Source organism: Gallinula chloropus (assembly GCF_964237585.1).
Source record: "Gallinula chloropus genome assembly, chromosome: 4".
Taxonomy (NCBI): domain Eukaryota; kingdom Metazoa; phylum Chordata; class Aves; order Gruiformes; family Rallidae; genus Gallinula; species Gallinula chloropus.
The window spans coordinates 90,168,244-90,193,110 of NC_140088.1; the positions used below are offsets into that span (position 1 = coordinate 90,168,244).

Consider the following 24,867-nt stretch of genomic DNA (forward strand, 5'->3'; position numbering starts at 1 on the left):
CATTGCTCACTGATCTTATTTAAGGTTAGATGCTATTGCAGGGTGAACGTGGTCTCCAAGCAGTCCCACTAAGAGAGAAAACTTCAGCCTACTATACCAAACACTAGAGCTCTACAAAACACCCCATCCAAGCTGGACTCTAGGTCCTTTCTCTTTCCCTATTAATCCAGGTAAAGATACAGCTAGAACCAGGCTGCAAAAGCCATCTTGGCAGCAGTGACATCATTTTTCCTGCAGAAAGGATGGGATACCAGGGCCCTACCCCAGGGTACAGCGCTCCTTGAGAATTCCTCAAGTGAAAACGAATAATGCACTTTGAAGTGCCAAAGTTTACAGGAATCACAGTAAGATTGGGGTTGGAAGGGGCCTTGGAAGATCATGTAGTCCAACCCCTGTGTCAGAGCAGGATCACCTAGATTAGGCTGCACACAGTCAGGTGGGTTTGAATGTTTCCAGAGGAGAAGACTCCACAACCTCTCTGGGTAGCTTGTCCCAGGGCTCCGTCACCCTCACAGTGACAAAGTTCCTCCTTATATTCACACAGAACCTCCTCTGCTCCAGTGTGCACCCACTGCCCCTTGTCCTGTCGCTGCCATCACTGAGAAGAGCCTGGGTTTGGCCTCCTGACTCTCACCCTTTACATACTTATAAGCATTGATGAGGTCACCCCTCAGTCTCCTCCAGGCTAAAGAGACCCAGCTCCCTCATCCTCTCCTCATAAGGAAGGGGTTCCACTCCCAACATCACTTTGGTGTCCCTGCACTGGGCTCTTTCAAGGAGTTCTACATCCTTCCTGAGCCGAGGGGCCCAAAACAGGACACAATATTCCATGTGTGGTCTCACCAGGGCAGAGCAGAGGGTTAAGCTAAGGAAGTACAGACCACAGGCAGCATGATTTAAAGGCTATTAACTACAAATGGTTTGTAGCACCACCCCGGTGAGGAAACGGCAGGATCTCTTCATACCGAATTTCTTCTCTAATAATGATTAACATTCCCTTTGATTACTCCACATTTCAGCACATAATATTTCTGTTTGCACACTCCAGAAATACTAATAATGAAGATCTCAGTCCTGCTACTTTTCCTTTACACTGACTGCGTGTGGGCTGCAAGCACAGGAGGCCAAGCCCGGCCCGCTGAAGTGTACAAGGAACAAGACATCCTTACCTGTCTCTGGGCAAACCCAATTCAGAAGTCAGCCTTTCTTTCTACGTTGTCCACTCACTATAGCATCTTTCTGGGGCTTTCCCCTCCCCCCCAAAGTAAAAAACACGTATGAAATATCTGTAGTTATCTAAAGGTCTGAAAAGGGAGGACATACTCCTCCAGCACTGTCCATCCACCAAGCACCAGCTGCTGGGCTGTGTTGTACGATGCTCCTACTGTATTTCCTGACTTTTTTTCAGGAGATATATTACACACTTTGCCATAGTCACTGACAAATGTGCTCTAAATACACGAAAATTGCTATAGAAACTCCTACCAGAGCCTGAAGTCACAATGAAACTAAACTTTGCCTAGAGTAAAGGCACACAAATATTTGTCTTGATGTCAATTTGTAACACAACCAACTCCTGAAATAACCTTCCAAGGATCTCTGTTTTGATGCAACTGCACCATGGAATATTAAATCCTGTCATCATTGAAAAGACATAAAAAAATATGTATAGGCTCTACCAGATCATCTGTGGTCCTTGGCTTCTTAGCATCTTGCTGCCCTAAACCTAGATTTTAAATGTACCGTTATAAAGTAGTGGAAGATAAAAAAAAACCCTGCAGTTGTTCTCTGATGCTACATCCCTTCTGCCTTATATTCATGTAAGGGACACTGGGGTCAGATAATGCACGCCAGCTCTGATAATGCACTGGAATGAAGCAGTGTGATCTATTTAATCCACTCATTTCTCATCATCCTGTTTGAGAATCGCACCCTCACCTTTAACACATAAACTGATGTCAAATTATCTGTACCTCATCATTATTTATAAGCCTCTGTACAGTACTTCAGGCCAGACCTTGACAGAGGCTGTAAGGGTCACTTCTGCGTACAGGACTCCTTACAATACAGCATCCTGCTGTGATAAAGCTGGAATTAAGCAACGTGGCTGGTTTAAAACTGGCTGGGATGCTTCTGTTACCTCAGGAAGAATGTAGGGAGAGGTCACGAGAGATAAAGTACACCATATCTAAGAAAAAAAAGTACATGGTACCACAAAAGAAGTGCTAGATGAGAGCATCGTCTAATGTCTAGGAAGATGCAAGAGCATTTCAAGCTCTGGATGAAAGGGAGACAGGAGATTGCCATGAATGGAAATATTTTCACATGCCTGAATTGAAACTTTAAGTTGTATCATCACTGGAAAGGAAATATTTTGCTGCTGAGTCCAAAATTCACGTGCAGAGCCTCAGACAGCCTGGTGGAAGAGTTCCAAAGTTCTTAAAAAATATTTTATTTTTAAGGAAAAGTAAGATTCTTGACCAGTTCCCTGTAACTAGACACACAGTTTGTACAACAAAACCATTTTCCAAGGTAAGATTTAGGATAGAAGCACAAGAACTGCCAAGGTTGGGGAATCATGGGTTATATTCTGCTTCTTTTATTTCAACAAGAATAAAATACCCTTGGAGAGGATACTTAGTGTTCAGTGCAATAGCTGGTCACTCCTGGAAGCTCCAATCCAGTTTTGCTAATTTCAGATGAGTTTGTGCTTGAAATAAAAAAGCCCCAAACAAAAGCAAATTAAGTACAACAAATATTGACTCTAAAATATTTAAATAGTGGGAAATACACTACAAATATTTTGCTTAAAATGCTGTATGGGAATTATTTCTCTGTAAGTACCCAAAAGAGAGGTTCTGCATCTCCCATCAGTTTAATCTAGAACAACTGGCGTTCTCATTGCATTCCTCTTGCAGCACTGGATGCTATTTCCTGCTGGAAACACTGTGTGTGGAAGGCCACGGGTGACAATGCAGAAGCTCCTCTTGCACTACAGACTCACTCACTGCCTCGGATACAACGTGTTCATCACAGGTTTGTTTCTCTCCTAGAGGCGGTTCAGCTGTTACCACTGGCTGAACATTCTTCTACCCAACATTTCAAGGAAGGATGCTAAACAAACAGATTTTGACATTCCAAATTCCCTTTAGCTCCCAGGTGTCACCTGAGCACTGTACTAATGCCATCCCACAGTTCATGGACTTCAACGTGACCAACACAAAATCCTTGCTCCAAAAAAACACTGGATGAACTCACATACTGGGTAAACCGGGATTTTTTATCATACTCTGTCCCCAAAGGAGTATGGCAGGAGGCGGATTTGATTCCAGCCTTGTATGTGGGTATGTCACATCTATGCCACTCAGAATGTGAAGCAACCCCTCAGCTGGAAAACCTGACCTAATGTGTTTATCCAACCCCAAACTGGGGACACCACCACAACACTTCTCCTTACTTCCAAACCCTGTCATGGTGTCAGTCACAGACAGACTTAACCCTCACACTGCACCTCTCTGGGTACCACTCTTTCATGCTGCTAGAACTCTGCCTTGCTGTCAGTCACAGCCTGCAACATGTCTCACTCAAAACAAGTAAAAGCTGATTTGTGTTACAATACAGCATTCTGCTTTCCAGGAGCTGGAATGGACGGGAACAACGAAAGAATAAATTCAGTTCTTTATTTAATTCTTACCTGAGAAGAATATGTGTGCCCATCTGATCCACAAACAGGACTGGTATAAACTACTGGACACTGCTTGCAGTTTGATGAAATGGGACCACCCCTCCACTGTTTATGGCCTAAACCAGCCTCTTTCATACTGTAAGTAAACAAAAAGTATGTAATTCTGATAAGCAGTAGTAGAAACAGAACACATTCAGGGTTTTTTTTTAATGAGCCTTTACAAACAGTAAGCCATTCATTAATTTCAGGTATAAAATGTTCTCCTAAGAGCAGAGCTGACGCGGTCCGTGGTACACTCGCTCACCATCATCCATCACTCGCTGCAGTGATACCTATTTCACTCTCTAAAACATCATAGTGGATAAAGTTTTTTAAGATGATGCTTTGGTGACATACATTGGTCAGTGAAAGATGTGTGGTATTTACTTCTTTTTGTTCTTATTAAGTAGTAGGGATGGAGCTGCAGTAATACTGGTGTTTAGGAATGTAGTATTTAAGTAGAACATCACATTGTAAATGCTTCTACAGAAGCAGGTGGGTGGTCCTTCAGAGCAGTTTGCTGCCCTCTGAGCACTGCCCTTCACAGCCTAGGTTTTGTAAAACTGGGACTCCAGCACACAATGTCGAGTTCACAGGAAACAAGGTAATTCACTGGAGCACAGAACTGATCTGCCTAAGTACAGGTGCACACTTACACAAACAGGTAACCAGAGCTAGGTGGGTCATTTTAACCCAGGAAAAAGCTACTCTGGGTCAGACTGAAAGTCTAAAATAAGTTACAGAATCACAAGATTGGAAAAGACCTTTAAGATCATCATTCCCATCCTAAGCTAAACCAGATCCCTAAGTACCTCATCTACCCTTTTTTAAACACACCCAGGGAAGGTGACTCAGCCCCTCCCTGGGCAGCCTGTGCCACAGTCCCACAACTCTGCCAGGGAAGAACGTTTCCCTCCCAGCTGAGCTGACCCTGCCCTGGGGCAGCTTGAGCCCATTGCCCCTTGTCCCATCTCCTGTCCCCTGGCTGGAGAGACCATCGCCCACCTCTCTGCACCCTCCTGGCAGGGCAGGGGAGGTGGGGAGAAGGTCTCCCCTCAGCCTCCTCTTCTCCAGGCTCAACACCCCCAGCTCCCTCAGCTGCTCCTCATACGATTTCCCCTCCAGCCCCTAGAGTTACTATCGCTTCCTCAGAATACTCTCCAGGCCTTTGGTCATCTGGGGCACATGATCACCCTCAAACATCTTTCCACTTCACAGCTTTGAATTTACTTTTATTTCAGGAATTTTCCCAATTGCTTTTTTTAACTATGAAAGAATTCAGCAGCCCCCATATCCCAAAACAGCTGTTTTATCAGAGTTGCCTGAGCCACACACTGACCTGACACATTAACAGCATCACTGTAAGTAAGACAATAGAACAGTAACATGTGGGTTTTATATTGTGTTTTCTGCTTGGCATCTTAATGAGGACTCTAAACCCGATTCTGCTCACAATACAGGGACGGCACATTAGGACACACTCAAGTAGCAAATGCTCAAGCTTATAAAAATCTCAAATCAAATATTCCTTAATGGAGCAGAACATTTCCAGCTTGGTTCACCTACAGATAATCAAAAATTATTGTGCTCGTTAGTCATGAATCACTGTTTGAGAAGAACTTGGTCTGGAGTAATAAATAGAAATGAAACTGGAGAGAATAACCACTCGATGGCTTGATGATGTGTAGGGGAAAAGGTTAACAGCACAAGCCTAACAGTGAGCTGGTGATGATCGAAACCAAAACCCCATTCCTCAGCTACGCTGATGTTTTTATGCTGTTAGTAATTTTGGCTGTAAATGTGGTCTTTAGGAAGGAAAAATAAAGTATTATCTTGTAAGTTATAGAAATTGGCATTCAGATTGTTTTCTGGCTGAATTTTGAACCACACAGATTTTTTTCACAGTGTAAGCAGGGACCCAATACAGACATTATCATTTACTGGTAAAAGAGCCAGTAATAGCTTAAATTACACATAGCATAATGAGTGATAAAACAACCATACAGGAAGATTTTACATCCATCAGAGAGTATAATAAAAGGAACCAATTCAAACATGCCACCCTAATTAATAACAAGTAACAATCCTTTCTGCTGAGTTGCATTGTTTGAAGACTGAGTACAAACAATTTCTTTTCTACTCAAGAAAATCAAAGCTGAACCAGATCTTTGCTTATGCCCCATGTATAGCAAGATTGCATATTGCTGCTCCTCTCACTCAACTGAAGAGCTTTCCAATCACCCACGTGAGCTCCTGCATGGTTGGATTATTTAGGTGGCTGTGTCTTTCTCTTCCTCTGTGTTGCTTTTATAGCTCAGTCTTCCCAAAGCGCCCTGGTAGCCTGAGGTTACTGACAGGACCAACATCTCTGTTACCAATCTGATGCAACTTCTGTTTTGCTGGGATACAGAGACTTTAAAAATGCCACATGAATCAACTGCAAAAGTTCCAGGCATCAACAGGGAGAAACCCACTGATATCAGCAAAACCCAGAAGTTGGAAGCAGGATTTGAGAGGCACACAGGAGCTGTGGAACACAGGTATCAGAGAAAGATCTAGTGGTGGCTACAGGGTTTTAAACACATCTGCACCTTTGTACCTGCCCTCAGTGAAGTTTAAAGACAAGAAGAGGGGGGAAAAAGGGGAAAAAATCCTTTTAGATGGGTAAGTGAAATCAGCTAAATGAGGGAAAAGCAAATGGTGTGTTTCAGGAAGAATCTCAAGGGAGGTGGACACCAGAACAAGTTCAGAACATGCAATCAGAGGTCTGTGACAACCAGTGGAGAGGAATAAAATAAACTGGAAAAAAATTTATGCACTCAGATTACTTCCTCCCAAGTAGCCTCTGCTCTGTGTAGGCTGTTACATGCAGACAGTCCTAGGGAACCAGTTCAGAGCATCACGTTTTCTCTTACTCACCAAAACACCCAGGCAGCAGCTCCTCTCAAAATCTTGGTTTCTATATTGCTAATAATTTTCTACTAAATAGAAACACCTGTATTTTTCAAGCTCTGAATTGAACATCTAACGATGAATAGATTATCAATAATGATACCGTGAAGGTATCAATCCAGAGACACGTGGCTGTGGAAATGCTTTGGATGGGCATCTGTTCAGAAGCTTTAGTACAACGCTGCAGAAAGTAAATCCTGTGTTTTCAGGGCTGTCAAACAACTATCTTTTGATTGTCAGTAACTGAGGCAACAGGTGAGTGTGAAAAGTCAATTTAAAATGTTTTTAATACTAATTACAGTAGAGATATACATTTCCTAAAATACACTGACAACACCTTTTACTTATGGACTCAAATGGTTCCTTTCACCATTATTTCTCACATCAGATTTGTTCCTGCTGACTACTCCTTTGTTACTAGGTGTTGTGCTTATGTTTTCCAGCTAGGCAATGAACACATATACAAACTACTGACGTAGCTATACCTGAAAAGCTACTGTGATGATATTGATTATCTCTAATTAGATCATCAGTACATGTCTGCAACACCCTGAAATACGCTATGGAAATACTGCTTAACTACAGCTTAAATAATTTGTTATCACTTATCTGACACATGAAAGCAAAGCAATACATTTTTGCATTTTAAAATGTTGGAGAGGAAAACAAATAGCAAAGAAAGAATCCAGTGACCTCACTGTAAGGAATCCCTTTTTTTCTCTTCCTTGCATTTCTCTCTCTAAGTTGGTATGCAAGAAGAAAACCTGCATCCCTGCAACTCGCAGTTGCTGAAGGTCTGCTCTTTCATTTTGTGATCCCACTGCAGAATATATGTGAACACCTCTTGTACGTGGCAGCCTGCATGAATTGTGCCAAGTCAACCTCTTTCCCTAGCAAATTTTATACTTCTCAACTTCCTGCAAAGGGCTTTGGGAATCTGTCTGTGAATAAAATAAGTGTTACTTGGAACACACAAGCTCCAGCTCACCTAACGCTGCTGGCACCCAAAGGGTAAAATTAAATGTATGGGCTTCATTTACCAGCCAGGCTTGTGATTGCATTCATTTGCATACACCAAATTGTGCATATGTTTTTGGCTGCATACACAACTTCATGTCTAGAAACATAATTAGCCAATCTGCCCAATTACTCTAGCCTATGTACCTGTTTGCATACATAAACTTACCTTCCTGTACACACAGTGATCGTGCCTGCAAATACTCTGAGAGTGCTTAATGGAACCCATGGAAAACTTGGCAGCAAGCAACTCTTCAGCAACATGACTTATTAAATAGTACCTAGAGAAAGGCAGGAAAGCCCAATTTGCTTTAAAAAAGTTAAAAAATGTATAGCTACATCTGAGAATCTTCAAACACAGGTCTACAAATGCAGACTGACAGAAACAAATCTGAGTTACTACAATCCTTGCCTTTCACAGAACTCCTGTGACTCTTGTCTGATACAGACATTTGTGTTTTTCAGAGATTTTGGAATCATTTGGAGATTAGCTGATTGTGTTTTGCCATGGCCTTCGGTGGACACCATCAGAAAAACCCACTTGTGTCATCAAATTTAGTCTGCTTTCATTAGAGGTGACTCAATTTCCTTTAAAGTCCCTTTTGCATGGGGAAACATCCTGGAAATTACAGCTCACCAACCAAACCATTATAGCCAGTCCTGGAGCACATCTATTATTATAGTTTCATTATTTTGTACTATTTCTAACAAACAAGAAAAATCTTGTCTTAAACTAATAACCATTTAATAGATCTGAAAAAAAAATACACAAAAGTTTATTGAAATTAAACTCAAAATCCAACACATTTCAACAGCTTTAAATTAGCAGTGTTGCAAGGTGCTTGTATTTATTGATGGGCTGTCATAATGTTTAGCAGGTGGATGGGAGATTATATAAACTCAGGTATTGTTTTCCCCCAGCGTTTGCACCAATGACATCAGACTGAAAGTTAGGCAAGACTGATCGTTTCTGTCAGGATCACAAAGCACATATGCTCAGTATTACTGCACAATTTAAGACTCTTTCTGAGCATGTGAAGAGAAAATGTCATTTCCTCATCTGCTTCAGAGGAGGAAAACAAGCAGGTATCTTAACGACACAAATTCTTACTGCCTCCTTTCACCTACAGGTATTATTAACATGACAAATTTACACTTTAAGGTAGTTTCTTACTTTGCTGTCATGCAGTTCCCTTACTTTCAGTACCACACTGCCTATTTTTGCCAAGCAAAGAATCCACTATTTTATTTTAAACTTCTATATTAAATTTAGCAAAGGGGTACAGAGATGATTAAAGGGCTGGAGCATCTCCCCTGTGAGGAAAGGCTGAGGGAGCTGGGGCTGTTCAGCCTGGAGAGAAGCAGCCTGAGAGGGGATCTGATCAATGGGTATCAATAGCTGAAGGGTGGGACACAGGGGACATGGGCAGCCTCTTCTCAGTGTCTGTGGGGACAGGACAAGGGGTGATGGGCTCAAGTTGGAGCACAATGCATTTCATTTTGGTCGAGTGATGGTAGCTAGCACAGCATTTAGTAAGACAGGAAACCAAAGCACAGCAATGCAGAAATGAGTTCTCTCTTCTTAACTTCAGATAACCTGGAGTTGCTTGAGAGGAGAAAAGGACCCAGTATCTGCATGGCTGAATGCAGAGCTCACACCAGCCTTCTCTTCCATCAGGGTGGTAAATGATCTACGCATTTCAAGCAGTAATTTGTCAGAAATTACTATGTGTATCACCAGGGGAGGAGTTGTTAAAGTACAGAAAGTGCCTATTAGAGATATCAATACTCTATGGTTTGGCTTTTTTTTTTTTAAAAAGGTTACCAGCACAAAGTAGACTGATGGTTTTTCTAGGATCTCTGAATTGCTGCACTAGTAAATGACATAGTTAGGCACTGATTAGCACATGTATTTCAAATGCCCTTTAAATATAACCTACACAGAAGGAAAGACATAAAAAAATGAGTTCAAATGACTACACACTATCAGAATTTTCTGATCAGAACTGCTATGTGGTTGCTCACATCTCTAGGAGACATACAGCTATAAATACATATAAAGAAAATACAAATCACCTAAATAAGGGGGGGGGGGGAAGGGAGAGACTTAGGGTAGGTAATTAGCAGGTAATGGGCAAATAAAGGCACCTTCACCCCCCTTAGAGACTTAGACTTAACAAGAAAAGTAATGAGAAATGTTTTTACCAAGGCCCCTAACTTCCAGTCAATTCCATGTCTGTGGTGTTCGAAAAGCTAGTTCAATCCAGACTCTGCCACAGCCACACAGCATGAGACAAATCCTCTTTCAGGCATCTTTATACATCAACACAGAAGACTATCTTTCCCAGCAGTTATTTGCTTATCCTAAATTGTTAGTTCAGTGCAGGACAAAACTCAAGTCCATAAAACTATCTGGGTTGACACCTAGTTTACCAACCTGCAATAAAATTCTGCTGAGTTTCAGAGAGACAAATTACCACAGCAAATAATAATTCATAAAATGATACAGCAAATCTGAGGCCAAAGAGTTACCAGTGTCAGAAGAAACAACTCCTAGAAGTTTTCAAGGCTCACTGCCTTTGGAAATGGTAAAAATCATCATAAGACCCTTGTGCATGGCAGCAGCTCTTTGTATACTCAGTATGCAGAGCAAAATATCAACCAAGGGTTCATGTTTTTTTTCCTCTCTAATGCAACATTTAGAAAGATATATTTTGTAGGGATATAAAGGTAGGGAAGATAAAACCAGGTGGGAAAGAACAGCGAGGTTACAGGATAAAGCACTGCAATTACTTTGAAGTTCTATCTATTGTCATTTACCTGATAGAGAGGCCTCTGTCGCTAGGTATCATTTTAAAATATTGTAGCTGGTGCCAAAATAACCTTGACAAATATTGACTGTGTAATTTTTAAGCTTATAAACTCACTTACCATTCCTAACTTCCATGCTTATTTAAGTGCTATTTTAATAAAATAACTTTGTTATACTTTTCATCTGTGCAATCTTAAGCATCCCACAATATGTATCACTACTAATCCGTGGTTAAATCTTTCCCAAGCAGAAATCGAGACTGAAAGAGTTGATAATAATAATTTCATAGAATCATAGAATGGCCTGGGTTGGAAGGGACCCCAAGGGTCACAGAGCTCCAACCCCCTGCCACAGGCAGGGACACCAACCTCCAAGCCTGGAGCTACACAAGGTTGCCCAGGGCCCCAGCCAACCTGGCCTTGAACACCCCCAGGGACGGGCACCCACCCCCTCACCACTCTCTCTTTGATACATACTGTTGCTGATGTGCTGTAAAGATGATGCTAAGAAATAAAACTGACACTCATGCATACAGACATCCCACTTGGGTAAAGCGATATTGTATTCTAAGGAAGATTTTTAATAGTGTGTGGTAACTTATGGGCTTAGGCCTCACCTTCTGATCCCTTGCCAAGATATGCAAATGTCGTTCCTAAATGCTTTCCATGCTAATCTAAGTGTTTGACCTTGTCATAATGCAATTTTTTCACAATTTCTCCTAAGAGTTATCACTTTTTCTCAAAACTGCCTGCCTTTTATAGAGCTGAAAGAATTTTTAAACACCTCTCAGGCCTCTCATTCTCTGTTTTGCAAAGACAGAATACTACCCGGATTTTGTTCCAGCCTTGCAGAGTTTGCCTCTTCCAATATATACTACCTGTTAGTGGAAAAAACTTAAGACATCAATTTGTGTTCCAAAAGAGAGCAAAGGGATTCTCCAACATGTTGTCTTGCTTTAGATAATACAGCAGTAAAAAGAATTTCTTTTTTCTTTTACACATTAGTTTTAAAAAAGTATTATCCTCTATTAAGACAGAAAGAAGTTCTCTTTGGTCAATGACAATCATTTTAAAAAGCAGCAATAACCCAAAGATGGTATTGTCTTGTCATTCTCACAGTTTTTTGAACAGGAATCTAAACTGTCCCAAATAATAAGCAAAATGCAACAAATCAGTTCTGATTGGTGTAATTTAATTGCAGGCCCTATGTATCAGCATGTTTCAGATCTGCAAAAATTCTGCTTTAATTTTTTTTGATGATTATGTATCTATTAATCTCAGAGTCAGTTATTAAATCCCACCCTGTGACACGATTTTTTTTACCTACAGTCACAGATACGGTCCTCAGACAGCATTTTAATCTCTCATTTAAAAAAACCCAACCAACTGAAGAAAAATAACTAAAAGATTAAAAATAAATTAAACAATAAATGAAAATAAATGAAACACAGCCAAATAGCTAATAATCACTTCTACAGCCCAAAGAAGACAAATAGTGACAACATTTTGATTAATATTGCTATTAGAATGGCCACTCCTACAAGATTTACTATTGGAGTATAATTACGGTAGGGTTTTGACTAGGACTTAGTTAATTTTCCTATAGGCTCAAAACACCAGCTTGCCACAGAAATGTTCTTCTGCCATTTTAAAAGTAGATTTCTATTAGATGTTAGGAAAAAAAAAAATTACTGAAAGACTTGTGAGGGCCTAGAACAGGCTGCCCAGGGAGGGGGCTGAGTCACTGACCCTGGGTGTGTTTAACAGAGGGGAGATGAGGTGCTCAGGGATATGGGTCAGCATAGGACAGGGATGGTTGGACTTGATGATCTTAAAAGGTCTCTTCCAACCTTTGTAATTCTGTGCTATTCTGCTCATCACACTCAGAACCCTGGGGACAGAGTGAGCGTGTGTCATTGCCTTGCAAGCTCAAGTAGCGCTCTTGCTGCCCGGACTCCCAGATCTTTCTTCCCTCACACAGGATCAGTCACAGTGTCCGCTTGAAAAGGGGCAAGAAAAGGAGGACTACAAGTCCATTTATAAGCATCACAATAACCAGTACCTGAAAGAAGGGTTCCCATTTTCTCCCTTTCATACTGCCATCCTATGTCTGCTGTGTCAGTCGCTCGAGTTTTAAAGTGTTGCAGTTTTCCGTAGCTGGGTGCTGGTAGAGAAGGGGAGGCTGCAGAAAATGGCGGCTGTTAGAAGCAGTTGGAAGCTCTCTGCAGGGCTGATTCAAGGCCAGAGCTGCCGCTGACCAAGGCCGAGCCCATCAGCAATGGCCACAGCGCCTCTGGGAATCACATGTAGGAGAAAAAAACCCGCAGGCAGCTACATTTTGTCACCAGAAAAGGGGAGTGATAGAGAAGCTGTGGTGGGCATTTGGCCTCCAGCCAGGCCTAAACCACCACAGTCCTTTTTGGCGCCCAACGTGGGGCTCGAGGAGTTGAGATAAGGACACTGACTGGATGAGGGAATGGGCAGAGCAGACTGAACACAGCTGGGTGCTGGAATACTGGTAGAGAATTTCTGTTGGGATGGGGATTTTAAGCACGATTCTCATGGATGTGATTCGCTGAGGCGAGGGGTGGAGTGTCACAGTTCTGCGTAGCTGGGTGCTGGGAGAGAAGGGGAGGCTGCAGAAAATGGCGGGGGGAGGCTGCAGAAAATGGCGGCTGTGAGAAGCAGTTAGAAGCTCTCTGCAGGCCTGGAGCGTAAACATCAGCCCATTCAAGGCCAGAGTTGCTGGTGACCAAGGCCAAAGCCGATCGGCAATGGTCACAACACCTCTGTGAATCACATATAGGAGAAAAAAACCCCAGGCAGCTACATTTTGCCACCAGAGGAGGGGAGTGATAGGCCAGCTTTGGTGGGCATCTGGCCTCCAGCCATTCCACAGAAAACTAGCATGCAGCCCCCAACTTGCATCTCTCTGAGCATGCAAAAAGTTTATTTGCATTCTTCAAAGCTTTATATTCACCTCTTTAGGTAGGCTTACAGGTAGAAATCATCAGGTAATGGCCATTTTTCAAAGAACCTGCCTTTTCTCCTGAACAGTGAGTACAGATGACAACTAAAGAAATGTTTCTGCAAAGCGACTGATGTGCAGGAGTTAAAATCATGTTCAGCTTGACTAGTGAAGCTTTTCATCCTTTCTGTACATGCTCATTTCCCCCCAAAAAAACTCATCTGTGTGTTTACTTTTTGAAAAGGTCACTTACATGGAGTAAAACTGATCTCTTACCCACTGGAAGGCATTTTCATGTTCACATACCAATGCTAAAATTACTTTAGGATGACGGTACATTCTCATGAACAGTATCCTGGAAAACACATCACTCTCCCAGCAATGACATAACTATGTAACATACAGGCTGAGATGCCCCAACTTCCCTGAGGAGGTAAAAAAATCAAACACCCACACACACACCAACCAAGAAAACCTTTAAGACTTTCTTATATGTTCACATAAAGTACCTGAACAAATCTTATTCTCTATAAACCCAGTAGTATCCTTGATTCATCTTCCTCCAAAGAATTCAGCACTGCTTGGCAGCTCTAACACCTTCCTGGGTTTTGCTATGGGTCAAATAAAGGTTTTTTTGGGTTTTGTCCTATCTCCCAGAAAGGTTACTGTCTTTGTTGTTCCCCTCCAAGAAAACGTTTTTGGATTTGTATCCATTGATGGTGTTATCCTAAAGCAGATGTTTCAGAAGCTTCTCCCCCTCTTCTACAATGACTCAGAACACATAATGCAGCTCTGAGATTCAGCTTTACACTTAAATAAATAGCAACCAACAGTTCTATATGGTTGAAGATTCCTTTTTTCCAGGGTTTTATGTACAATACACACAAACCACCTATTAAAAAAATCAGCGTTAAGATATTCTTATGGGTCTTTCCCTACCAACTTCTACAGAAGTGTTATGAACACAAATTAGGCTCGCTGTGTTTCCCTCCCTGCCATACACTGATGATCTGTAAGCTCTACACTAGCTTCCAAGTTGTTACAAATACCCATCTGCTTTTGCCATATATTACATGTTGAACCACTAATCATATCTCTAACTTTAAACTTAAAAATGAGATTGTGTGGTCATAGGGGTTAACATTTGGGATTGCCTACTGACAGCAGCATGATCTTAGACCTGCTTCAGTTCCAGGTCATGGAATAAGGAGGAGTCTAAGATCATGTTATTTAAACCCTCTAGGAAAATTCAGCTTTTTAAAAGGAAACACAGAATCCCAAGTGTTGAGTGCTACACATTCTTCTGACGGAGCAGTCGATGAGAGAATAAAATGGTGAACACAGACCAGTAGTAAACCTCTGAGAAATAACATTCTAGCCTTCTCTTAGGATTTCTATTTCACATTTGTTAATTCTCTCAGACAAATGTATTTGCCATTCCTGGCTTCATAATGTCAGGCCAACATGCTTAAAAACCTCCAGTTGCATTAAATCCAGCTTCCTTTGTCAGCACTGGAAGAAGGCAAATACATTCTGATATGACCCAGGACACTTAGCAGTGAAGATAGGTAAAAAAGTTCAAAGTCTCCACAAAATCAAACTGATGTTTTTCAGCCTGAAGTGGACTGAGATAGGGAGAACAACAACAAGCAATTCTTTTATTTTTTTTAAACTTAAAATGAGCCAATATAGTTCAGAAATAGTGCTGTCAGAAGAGTTGCTCATACTTTACAATGTTGTGACACCAAGGCAGACGAATGAGATGGTAATGTCATAACTTTTAGTAAGATCCCCTTTTGCTATTTTGAATAAATTTGATGATCTCTGTATCCTCACTGCTCATTGGGAATGTGAAATGTGTGTGCTAACGTTGTCTCAGTCCCGCGATGCCTCTGCCCACGCAGAAGCACTGGTAGGTATAAGGCTGCTGGCAGGGAACACCAACATCTGCTTTCCATTTACACAGAGCTTATATGAAACTGTCTTCACATCTTACAATTTATATTCAGTAACTAATTTACCACCACAATCATCGCCAAATTGTGTATTTAAAAAAGCCTCCACAGCTTATCTAAGAGCTGACCTACAACAGCTACAAAACAAACACTTCTTCCCACCTTCATACTCACACAGGCACTTTTTGCAAACAAGATTCAATACTCATTTTTTTTGAACTTGGTTATTTCTGGACTTGCTAAAGAATTTAGATTGGTTTCTTCTATTTTTTAATCCTTTCTTAAGGCCGAAAACAACCCCAGAGGCCTATGGTCCAGCCAGTAGTGCTGCTAAACTCCTGCATATGCTATTGAACTTATTTTACCAGACTTTGTTGTGAAAAGAACATCAACATTATCAAAGACACAAAAAATAATACCACATTGAAGGACAAAAGCCTAGTTCTCAATGAAAAGCACTATGGTTAATTATAAATAAATCACAGCACCGTTTCATCACAAGAAGCTTGCTGACCCCACTGAAGGAGTTTGGTTCACCATCCTCCTGTACAATAGATGTGGTGGTTGTGGATTTATTATAAACTTCAAAGCACACTTGGACACATCTCAAACGTATCTGGGCTTGAGATATTACCATCATCAATGTAAACCAGTGCAAGCAGCTGAACAATAAATCTGCACATCTGCTGATAAAGAATGAGGCCATTAAAACTACTTTTATGATCTTGACTTTCATTCTACATAGTTCTTCCCAGAAAAACCTTCATTATGGTCAGAGACATCGGGTTTTCAGGGTTTTTCTATTTGCAAGGCTTTTCAGGAAGGGTTGGAGTCATTTACAGTTGTGTTCAGGGCTACTAAAGAAACAAAATCACACCCTACATGTCTTGCTCAGCAAAACCTACCTAAGCAGGGACAACTACACGGTTCTTCTCGTTTTGTCGTCATCAAGATGTACCGCCCATGCAGTATCTGAGCTTCATGCATGTACATCTGTTAGAAAGAAGGCTTAGACTGACTAGGCACTGAAATGCCAGCTGGACAAAGCATTGTAGGGCAATATTCAGTTTAGAATTCAGGATTAACGCACACATCTCATAACTTCTGCATGTGCCTAAGCCACACTTTGCCTTTCAGGGCTGGAGGCTGACAACTGCACGGCCCCACTCCTGAGCAATCTTCAAGGTCATAGCCAAGTCAATGCTGGCTATAGTAGTTTAAACACAAGGTTATTTTGCAGGTCCTCTGATGGTTTGTCATCCTGATATATAGCATGTGTCTTTCTTATCTTCACAATTTAAGACATTTACACCCAGTGTGTATCAATTGAGCTACACACAGATGGATGCACATAGATTTCAAATCCACTCAGGTTGTGTGGTCTTGACTCAGAATCGCAGAATCATTCAGGTTGGAAAAGACCTCCAAGATCCAACTGTCCCCCTGCCACCTACTAGACTCACTAAACCACGTCCCTGAGTACCTCATCCAACCTCTCCTTGAACACCCCGAGGGACGGTGACTCCCCCACCTCCCTGGGCAACCCCTTCCAATGCCCAACCGCTCTTTGGGAGAAGAAATGTCTCCTGACCTGACCCTCCCCTGGCACAACTCAAGCCATTCCCCCTCATCCTGTCGCATGGCCCCTGACAACTGCCATTATCAGCAGAACACACTCTATCTCTGTTCACACACCTCACTTAAAGCACCAGTCACTTATTTGTAACGAGCAAAGCAGCAGCTCACTCTTCTCCATCACGTTCCCAGGTTTAACCAGCAAAATGATGAGACTACAGGGGAAAACAAATGCAAACAAATACAGTAGGCTTGATGTTAATGGATGCAGCTTGTACAAGCTTTCTCTTTCTATTCCCTTGCCAGAAACCAACAAGAAATTGCTCAGCTGCTTCCCTCCTCCCACTAAAGAGAAAATGAAGAATGTACTTTAATAATTGTTCAACTGGCAAATTAATTTGCTGCACTACTTATCTTCCAATGTTTTACCACATTGATTATTGTCATGTTTTATTGTTTTTAATTATATCAGCTTTAGTTTTAGTACTTCAAAAGAAAAATGATATGGCACAATGTAACTTCTAAAATCAGCGTGCTTTACTTGAGCCGCTTAGCTCTGCATTAAAAGCAAAGCTCTACTGCATGCACTACAGTAGCTACTTGTCTCTCCTTTTCCAGCTCACTTATAGTGATGACATTTTCACCACCATCATGTCATACCTCACACCAGCTGAGCCATGGGGAGAAGAATAGAGAATAATCCATTCTTTACTGCCCAGCACAGGGTCACAAAGATTACTGAGTGAGTGGAGCACCTTCCTTACGAGGAAAGGCTGTGGGAGCTGCGTCTCCTTAGCGTGGAGGAGACTGAGGGGCGACCTTATTAATGTTTATAAGTATGTAAAGGGCAGGAGTCAGGAGGCCAGACCCAGGCTCTGCTCAGGGATGGCAGCAACAGGACAAGGGGCAGCGGGTGCAACTGGAGCAGAGGAGGTTCCATGGAAATGTCAGGAGAAACTTTGTCACTGTGAGGGTGATGGAGCACTGGGACAGGCTGCCCAGAGAGGTTTTGGAGTCTCCTTCCCTGGAGACATTCAAACCCACCTGGATGTGTTCCTGTGGGATATAGTCTGGGTGGCAGAGGGGTTGCACTAGATGATCTCCAGAGGTCCCTTCCAACTCCTAATGTTCTGTGATTCTGATTCTTTAGAGGGCAACATTTACCTGGAACTGTTTTCTAACACCCCCTCAGCAGTGTCTCAAGCTCAGCACCTTCTATATGTATGTAACCTAGAACTATTTTGAGCCAAAATCTAAGGAAAGGCCCAAGAAAGTGTCAGCATCTCCAGATCATATTTAGCAATTCCAAGCTGCTCATTAGGGCCTGTGAAGAGTAATGAGCCACTTTTACAGAAAAACCACATCCAAAGTATTCCCATTTAAGGATCAGAGTATTCCTTTGGCTTTGCTTTTTGGAGTTTGTTGTTCACTTGATTGTTCTTTAATTAATCCGCTATATTAGATAGTGTGCAATACAACTCTACCCACCCTGGGCACCTGTTTTAAACAACTTCTAACCAGACTCTACTCTCCTACTAGTCTAAATCAAGAATAATTCTGCTCAACAGGCAAACTCCATAACAGAACCAAGCCTCTTTACGTACTGTCTACTGCCCAGTGCTGGGAGCAATAAGGCTTGAAATGGGCCAGCTGTCCTAATAATCCTAGCACTACCATCACTTGCCCTTCAGGAGGGTGGTGAGGCCCTGGCACAGGGTGCCCAGGGAGGTGCTGGCTGCCCTCTCCCTGGCAGGGTTCAAGGCCGGGTTGGATGGGGCCGTGAGCAGCCTGGGCTGGTGAGAGGTGTCCCTGCCCATGGCAGGGGTTTGGGACTTGGTGATATTTAGGGTCTCTTCCAGCTTAAACCAGTCTGTGATTCTATGAATATCAAACAAGTTGCTAAAATTCATTTTCAATCTGCTGCCTCGTGTATTCTCCCTATTCATTATGATAGGAAATGAAACTGAGCAATGACTCCAGAAATAAAAGCCTGTCATAGCCTTTCTTACTAAATTAGCTCTAATCTAATGCCTTTCCACACAGAAATATCTCCAGATCTTTGATCATAACTTTTAACAGCTCTGCAGCATTTCTGTTTCTGCTACATGTCATTTATTAAGGTGACCAGAGATCACTGAGCTATTAACACAAATGCAGTGGGAGACATCACTCACAAAGTTATTTCTTAACATTTACAGACTATTTTCTTCACTGTTCTTTACAAATCTCAGTAGTTGGTTTGCTTTTAGAATCAGAGCATCTACACACCTTTTCCCCCCCAAGTTCTTCATAATGGCACTTTGTGCTTGCTGACATCCATGAAACTGCACACCCTGTCTCCTTCATCACCATCCCTAAAGGTGCCAGCAGAAAGGCAATCTGTTTATGTAGGAGGCTCTCAGGAACACTGGGAGGGAAACCACCATTTTAAAGCAGCAACAAAAAGCTCCCAAACCATTTTTTATTAACTGGATAGCACATTTACATCGGCCAGGACTAGCCCAAAGCTGTACACTCTAACAGCAACACCTTCCCACGTCACACATTTCCTAAGTCCTTCCTAACTGTGTTCTAGTTAGTGCCCTAACTTACCACTTGGTACAACCAAGTGTGCCTTTAACCACTGTCAGCAAGTCAGAAGGAGATACAGAAAGCTGGGATCCGTTCTCCCTAGAAAGAGAAAAATAAATCCCAGTCCTTATTTATCATCTAATTGCAGAAGTGGAAAGTAGGACACTCGTGATCACGGAAAGAACTCATCGTGCCAGCTGATGAACCAGCACACCCTCTCGCTCCCACAGGCTACTGAGACTCTGAACAAGGTTACTGGAGGTGGTAAAACACGAGTAGGCCTAAGACTTACTGAATTAACTCAAGTCCCTCTACATCAGCCTAGAGTAGGACTCCATATTTTCCTTAAAAATAGGTATATCATGGATTTCCATGGGGTTGGAGATCCTTGGGGTCCCTTCCAACCCATACCATTCTATGATTCGATGATTTTTGAATGTGAAAAGTGGAAAACAGTTGGTTCTGCTCATAAACACAACAGGGAAGTTCTCGTTAGGTCTCCTTTAATTTAGGTTTGCTTTGATCTCCTGCAAAACATGTATTACACACCAAGAAAAAAACCCAAACCATTAACACCTAAAAAATTCTATTATAGATTTCTACAGAAACAGGTTGGCAGAGTGAAGGGGTGCTATTTATTGGTATTTTTTTTTCCTGAAAGACAGCAAATTCCTGAGTTTGGAAATTATAAATCCCATATGGCTAAGTTGCAGCCTTAATAAATAGTAAAGCTGATGCGAACAGCAGTGATACTGCAGTGCACGTTCTTGCAATCCACATACCCATCTCCTGTTAGGTCTAGAAGCTACTTACAGAGAGAGAACGAGTTCTGTTAGCACATTCCATTTCCCTCTAGCTGCACATCCCTAACTCCCACCAAAACAAGTGGAAGAAACACACCCCCCCCAGGAAAGAATGGGCCCTCAACTTATCCAGCATGTATGTTTGCAAGGTCTTTGTCACCTATTTTTCCCTTCCCAATATGATGAAACAGCTGGCAAGAAAGAACCTTCACTTTTTTTTTTAATAAACTAAATTTCACAGCACATAAAAACCTCCCAAACATTCACGTTTTCACCTCTCTTTTAAGCCCAGTAAGCCCAATTCAGCAATGGGTAAGCAAATATCCTTTGAGGTACTTCACAGAGCGTGAGTCCAGTCACAATGGCAGAGTTACACAATAATTGGAGTAATCAAAGCTATATGATGTTAGCACTGTGGATGAAGGAGTGTTGCTCATTAGCTTATAACAAGAGAATTACTGTGAATTCAGCCTACGTGCAGCATCACTTCCTGCGCAAACACACACGGGTAATACGACCAAGCCTGAAACGCCGCCAAGCCAGCAGACTGGCAGCACAAATTACCCCAAGAACCAGAGAGCCTTCAGGAGATTCCACAGAGCTGGGAGCATAAGAACGATTAAGTGCTGCTGTGTACAGCTGCAAATCTCTGTAATGAATCGGCCTCAAAGTTCCAATCAGGGACTCCGCGGCACCAGCTGCCTCCCTCGGCAGCGGGACAATGGGAAGTGATGACATCGCAAAGAGCGGCGCTTGGGCCTCTCACACAACCTGCCCAGAGTCAACCCTCTGCTTTCCTGCAGTTTTTCAAATCACAATAAAATGCTGCTGCACCTAAAGATACAGAAAAGCCACAAAGCTATACAGTTCCTTCCTCTCTGCTTCACTGTGCCTTCCTTGCTGCTCCTTTTCCTTTTCCCTAAGTGAATGAGAGCACGGATCTATCAGGGGATGGGGTCAGTGTTTATCAATGTCTGAAGGGTGGGACACAGGGGGACATGGGCAGCCTCTGCTCAGTGTCTGTGGGGACAGGACAAGGGGCGATGGGCTCAAGTTGGAGAACAGGGAGTTCCCCACCAATGTGGGGAAGAACTTCTTCCCGGTGAGGGTGAGGGAGCCCTGGGACAGGCTGCCCAGGGGGTGTGGAGTCTCCTTCTCTGGAGAGATTCCAGCCCCGTCTGGACACCGACCTGTGTGCCCTGTCCCAGGGACCCTGCTTTGGCAGGGGGTTGGACCCCATGGGCTCTGGAGGTCCTTTCCAACCCCTACAGCTCTGTGAGTCTGTGAAGGTTTAGCAGGACCTTCGCAGTTGGGACAGGGAGCATCATGTATGGTGGGGAATTCATATAAAGGCCGATCTACATTTACCTACAAAAACTGCACGTGCACTGAATGCATGGAATTATTTAATGCATCGAGTTACTGCATTCATCCAAGCACCCTCTGCTTTAATGTACCCAACAGATTTTACACACCACATTCCTCATGCTTATGGAGGGAGAAAAAGACACTGTTTTATCACATTCCTCTGGGATCAATCAGTAAGCACCAGGTTAGTTACTAAGTTCTAATATATCAGTGACACTCAGATTTACTTAGAACATGATTTTTGGCCCAAAATTGTCTTGCAATTTCACTGTTTCCAGAACTTATACACAAACCACATTTGTAAATGTCTCTGAGCTAGTCAACTCTTTACCGGTTTCTCGCAGCCAGCAGTTGAATCTTGGCATTCCTTCCCTGGGGTAGTCCAAAATTATCTTTAAAATACCTATTTATCTTGGAGACATGGAGAGCCTCATACAAAGTGAAAAGTTAGAATTACTGGGATGAAATTTTCCAAAGATTTAGTCCCAAAACACTGAACACACACAACTGACGTATTAGAAACGGATGCAGGTAGATAATATAACCTGACAGTTGATAATACAACCTCTCTTATCTAATTTCTACCAAGACTTATGAATGAGCAGACCAGTCCTTTGGGAGCCTGGAAAAACAGATGTCTCTGTTGGAAATCATTATGCAAATTGCAGACATCAGTGGAAGAATAAAATCTTGGGCTAAAGACATTACCGGTGGTAAAGACAGAGCACAGACATGACTGCTTGTGAATACACTGCTAGTACTCTCATCCCACCATAGCAAGATCAGATCACAGAAGATCAGAGGCTGCATGATGGGAACCTCTTTAGAGAGGAAGCACAGATCATTATTATGAGGCTGTATTACATCCAGACAAGGTTTGCCTCTTAAAATATCACCCTTCCAAAAGAGCAATACAGGTATGAGGGCAGGTGTGAGTACACGTAACTGCTGCACACAGCTTCATCCAGTCTCAGAAAGCTTTCAGTCCTTACCTGCTGTGTGTATATTTAATTTAGGGATGCTGTTTTTCCCCCAGTGTTTTCAATAATGTTCATTAATACCTTTCAGAAATTCCAAATGACTGTCCTGTCTCCTCACAGCTGACACTCACATACTCCCCTGACAGCTCACACACAGTTGAAATTAGCCTTATTATCAGACAAAGCTGGGCATTCTTGCACCTTCTGCAATGCTTTATCAAACAAAGGCATCGAGGGCTGCACTGATATTGTTTGTTATTAACAGTTTGACTCTAAAAATTCCATAGAGCTTTTCTGTTTATTAACTGGAGCTGGAGATCAAGAACAGGTTAAACTCTTCCTTTCACCAGGTACAAACGTGCTTGTTTGAAAAGCTACAGATGTGTGTCTTTACCATAACTGGGCACTCAGCATTCCTAACCTCATTCATAAAACTGTCCTGGCTCTCTAAAAAGCTTGAAATGATCCTCCTGCAGCAGACAAGGAAAATCCTTTAATTTTCCATCGCTCTTCTCAGCCTCTTCTGAGCAAAGCACTTTAACACACTCTTTAGCCTTTCCACTACACTGTTTCCCACAATGAAGAGCAACGTCAAGTCAAAACCACAACTTGACTCCATCTCTCCAGCAAGCAACAATTTGCATGTACAGCTCAGGCTGTTCTATCTGCCCCAGATGAAGCCACAGAAGTACAATGATGTTTTGCAACTCTTAAAACCTACATAAATAGAGCACCTGGACGTGTTCTCCCAAACCAGGAATGAAAATTCTCTACATATGGATTCTGGAGTAACTTTGTCATGTATTTGTTCCAAAATGCAAAGAAAATTCTAATGTGTAAGAGCCCAAAGAAGAAAAACCCAACAAAGTTAGATTCTAACAGGTCGCTACCTACACTTGGACAGGCACTTTGAGTTCTCTAGTTGCCTTGATTCCGGCTTTTCAAGGCTTCAGTTGGGATGAAGTGAAAGCCATGCACAGAGCAGGACATTATCACAGTCATTGCATGCAGTGGGAATTCCCAGACAGGGATTTGTACCAGCAACTTGTAGTATTTACACACACACCCCTCCAGTTTACCAGCCCATCGAAAGAAGAAAAGATTAGACATTGCAATCAAATTATGCATACATAATGGCTTCTAAAATCCACTCCTCTGCTCATAGGTTATTAAGTAACTAAACTAATTAGGATGTATTTACAGCTTACAGTCAGTCACGAATACTATATAAAAACTGGATAGGATGAACTTTGAAGTATTTACCTGTGTGTAAGCCTGCGGTGACTAATGCAAACAGCAGTTTGGTGATCCTGCGCAACACAGACCTTATGGCGGCTGCATTTCATCTTGAAACACGGATCTTTAGCTGGATCTAAAGCTAAAAATTATGGTAGAAAATTATTAACAATTCTCTAGAAACATGCCATTAAGAAAAGAAACAGACCACATATAAACCCCACCAAGTATTGCGGGGGGGGGGGGGGGGGAACCGGAGTGGCCTGCTGTGGAGACCAGTGATGGGCAACACGCAATTTGATATGAATTTCAGGTGAAGCTGTTTATTGGGTGAAATCACACAGATCACAGACCTTTGTTACTGCAAACGTGGCAAGCTAAAAACTGCTAATTGGTTACACACACTGTTCACACCCCACTGACTGGTTAGTGATTATAGTGAGTTCTGATAAGCATATCTTATAGCCAAATATCATTAGTTTACCTTTGATGCCTAAAAGCATCCGCACACCAGCTGCTTTGATCATCTTCTTATGGCTGGTTCTTAACATGTTCCGTTACTCCCAAGTACCTTTCCATAACTTCTTCTTGGCTTAGGGCAGTCTGTACCCGTCATCAAGGCTGTTGTGTTTTGAGAATGTGGTTATTAAGATCCTCTCAGCATGAGGAACTTTCCTGTCTCATGGGAACACGAGGACATTGTCAGGGCCTGTGTATTCAGTGAGGAGAGCTAGGCCGCCGGCAGGGCCTGTGTGTTCTGTGAGGAGAGCTAGGCCGCCGGCAGGGCCTGTGTGTTCTGTGAGGAGAGCTAGGCCGCCGGCAGGGCCTGTGCCTTCCCCGACAGCCTGCTGCTTGCACAGCACACCAGACTGAAAGGCACTGGTTTTTACTGGGATAAAATACAGCA

General features: G+C 42.4%; 1 protein-coding gene across 4 annotated transcripts in view; it reads right to left on the bottom strand.

The window, feature by feature from the left end:
- Positions 1-24,867, bottom strand: part of SPOCK3 (SPARC (osteonectin), cwcv and kazal like domains proteoglycan 3) — a gene marked incomplete at both ends in the record, with an annotated part of 122,420 nt that overhangs the window by 51,814 nt on the left and 45,739 nt on the right. For 2 of the 4 annotated variants that reach the window (XM_084264075.1, XM_084264074.1), the window contains 2 exons: positions 3,695-3,821; positions 23,988-24,102. The exons of 1 other annotated variant lie outside the window; for it this stretch is intronic. In XM_084264075.1, the coding sequence (XP_084120201.1) occupies positions 3,695-3,821; positions 23,988-24,102 (242 nt within the window). The remainder of the gene's footprint in view (positions 1-3,694; positions 3,822-23,987; positions 24,103-24,867) is intronic. One more of the 4 variants, XM_084264077.1, reaches the window with a different exon arrangement.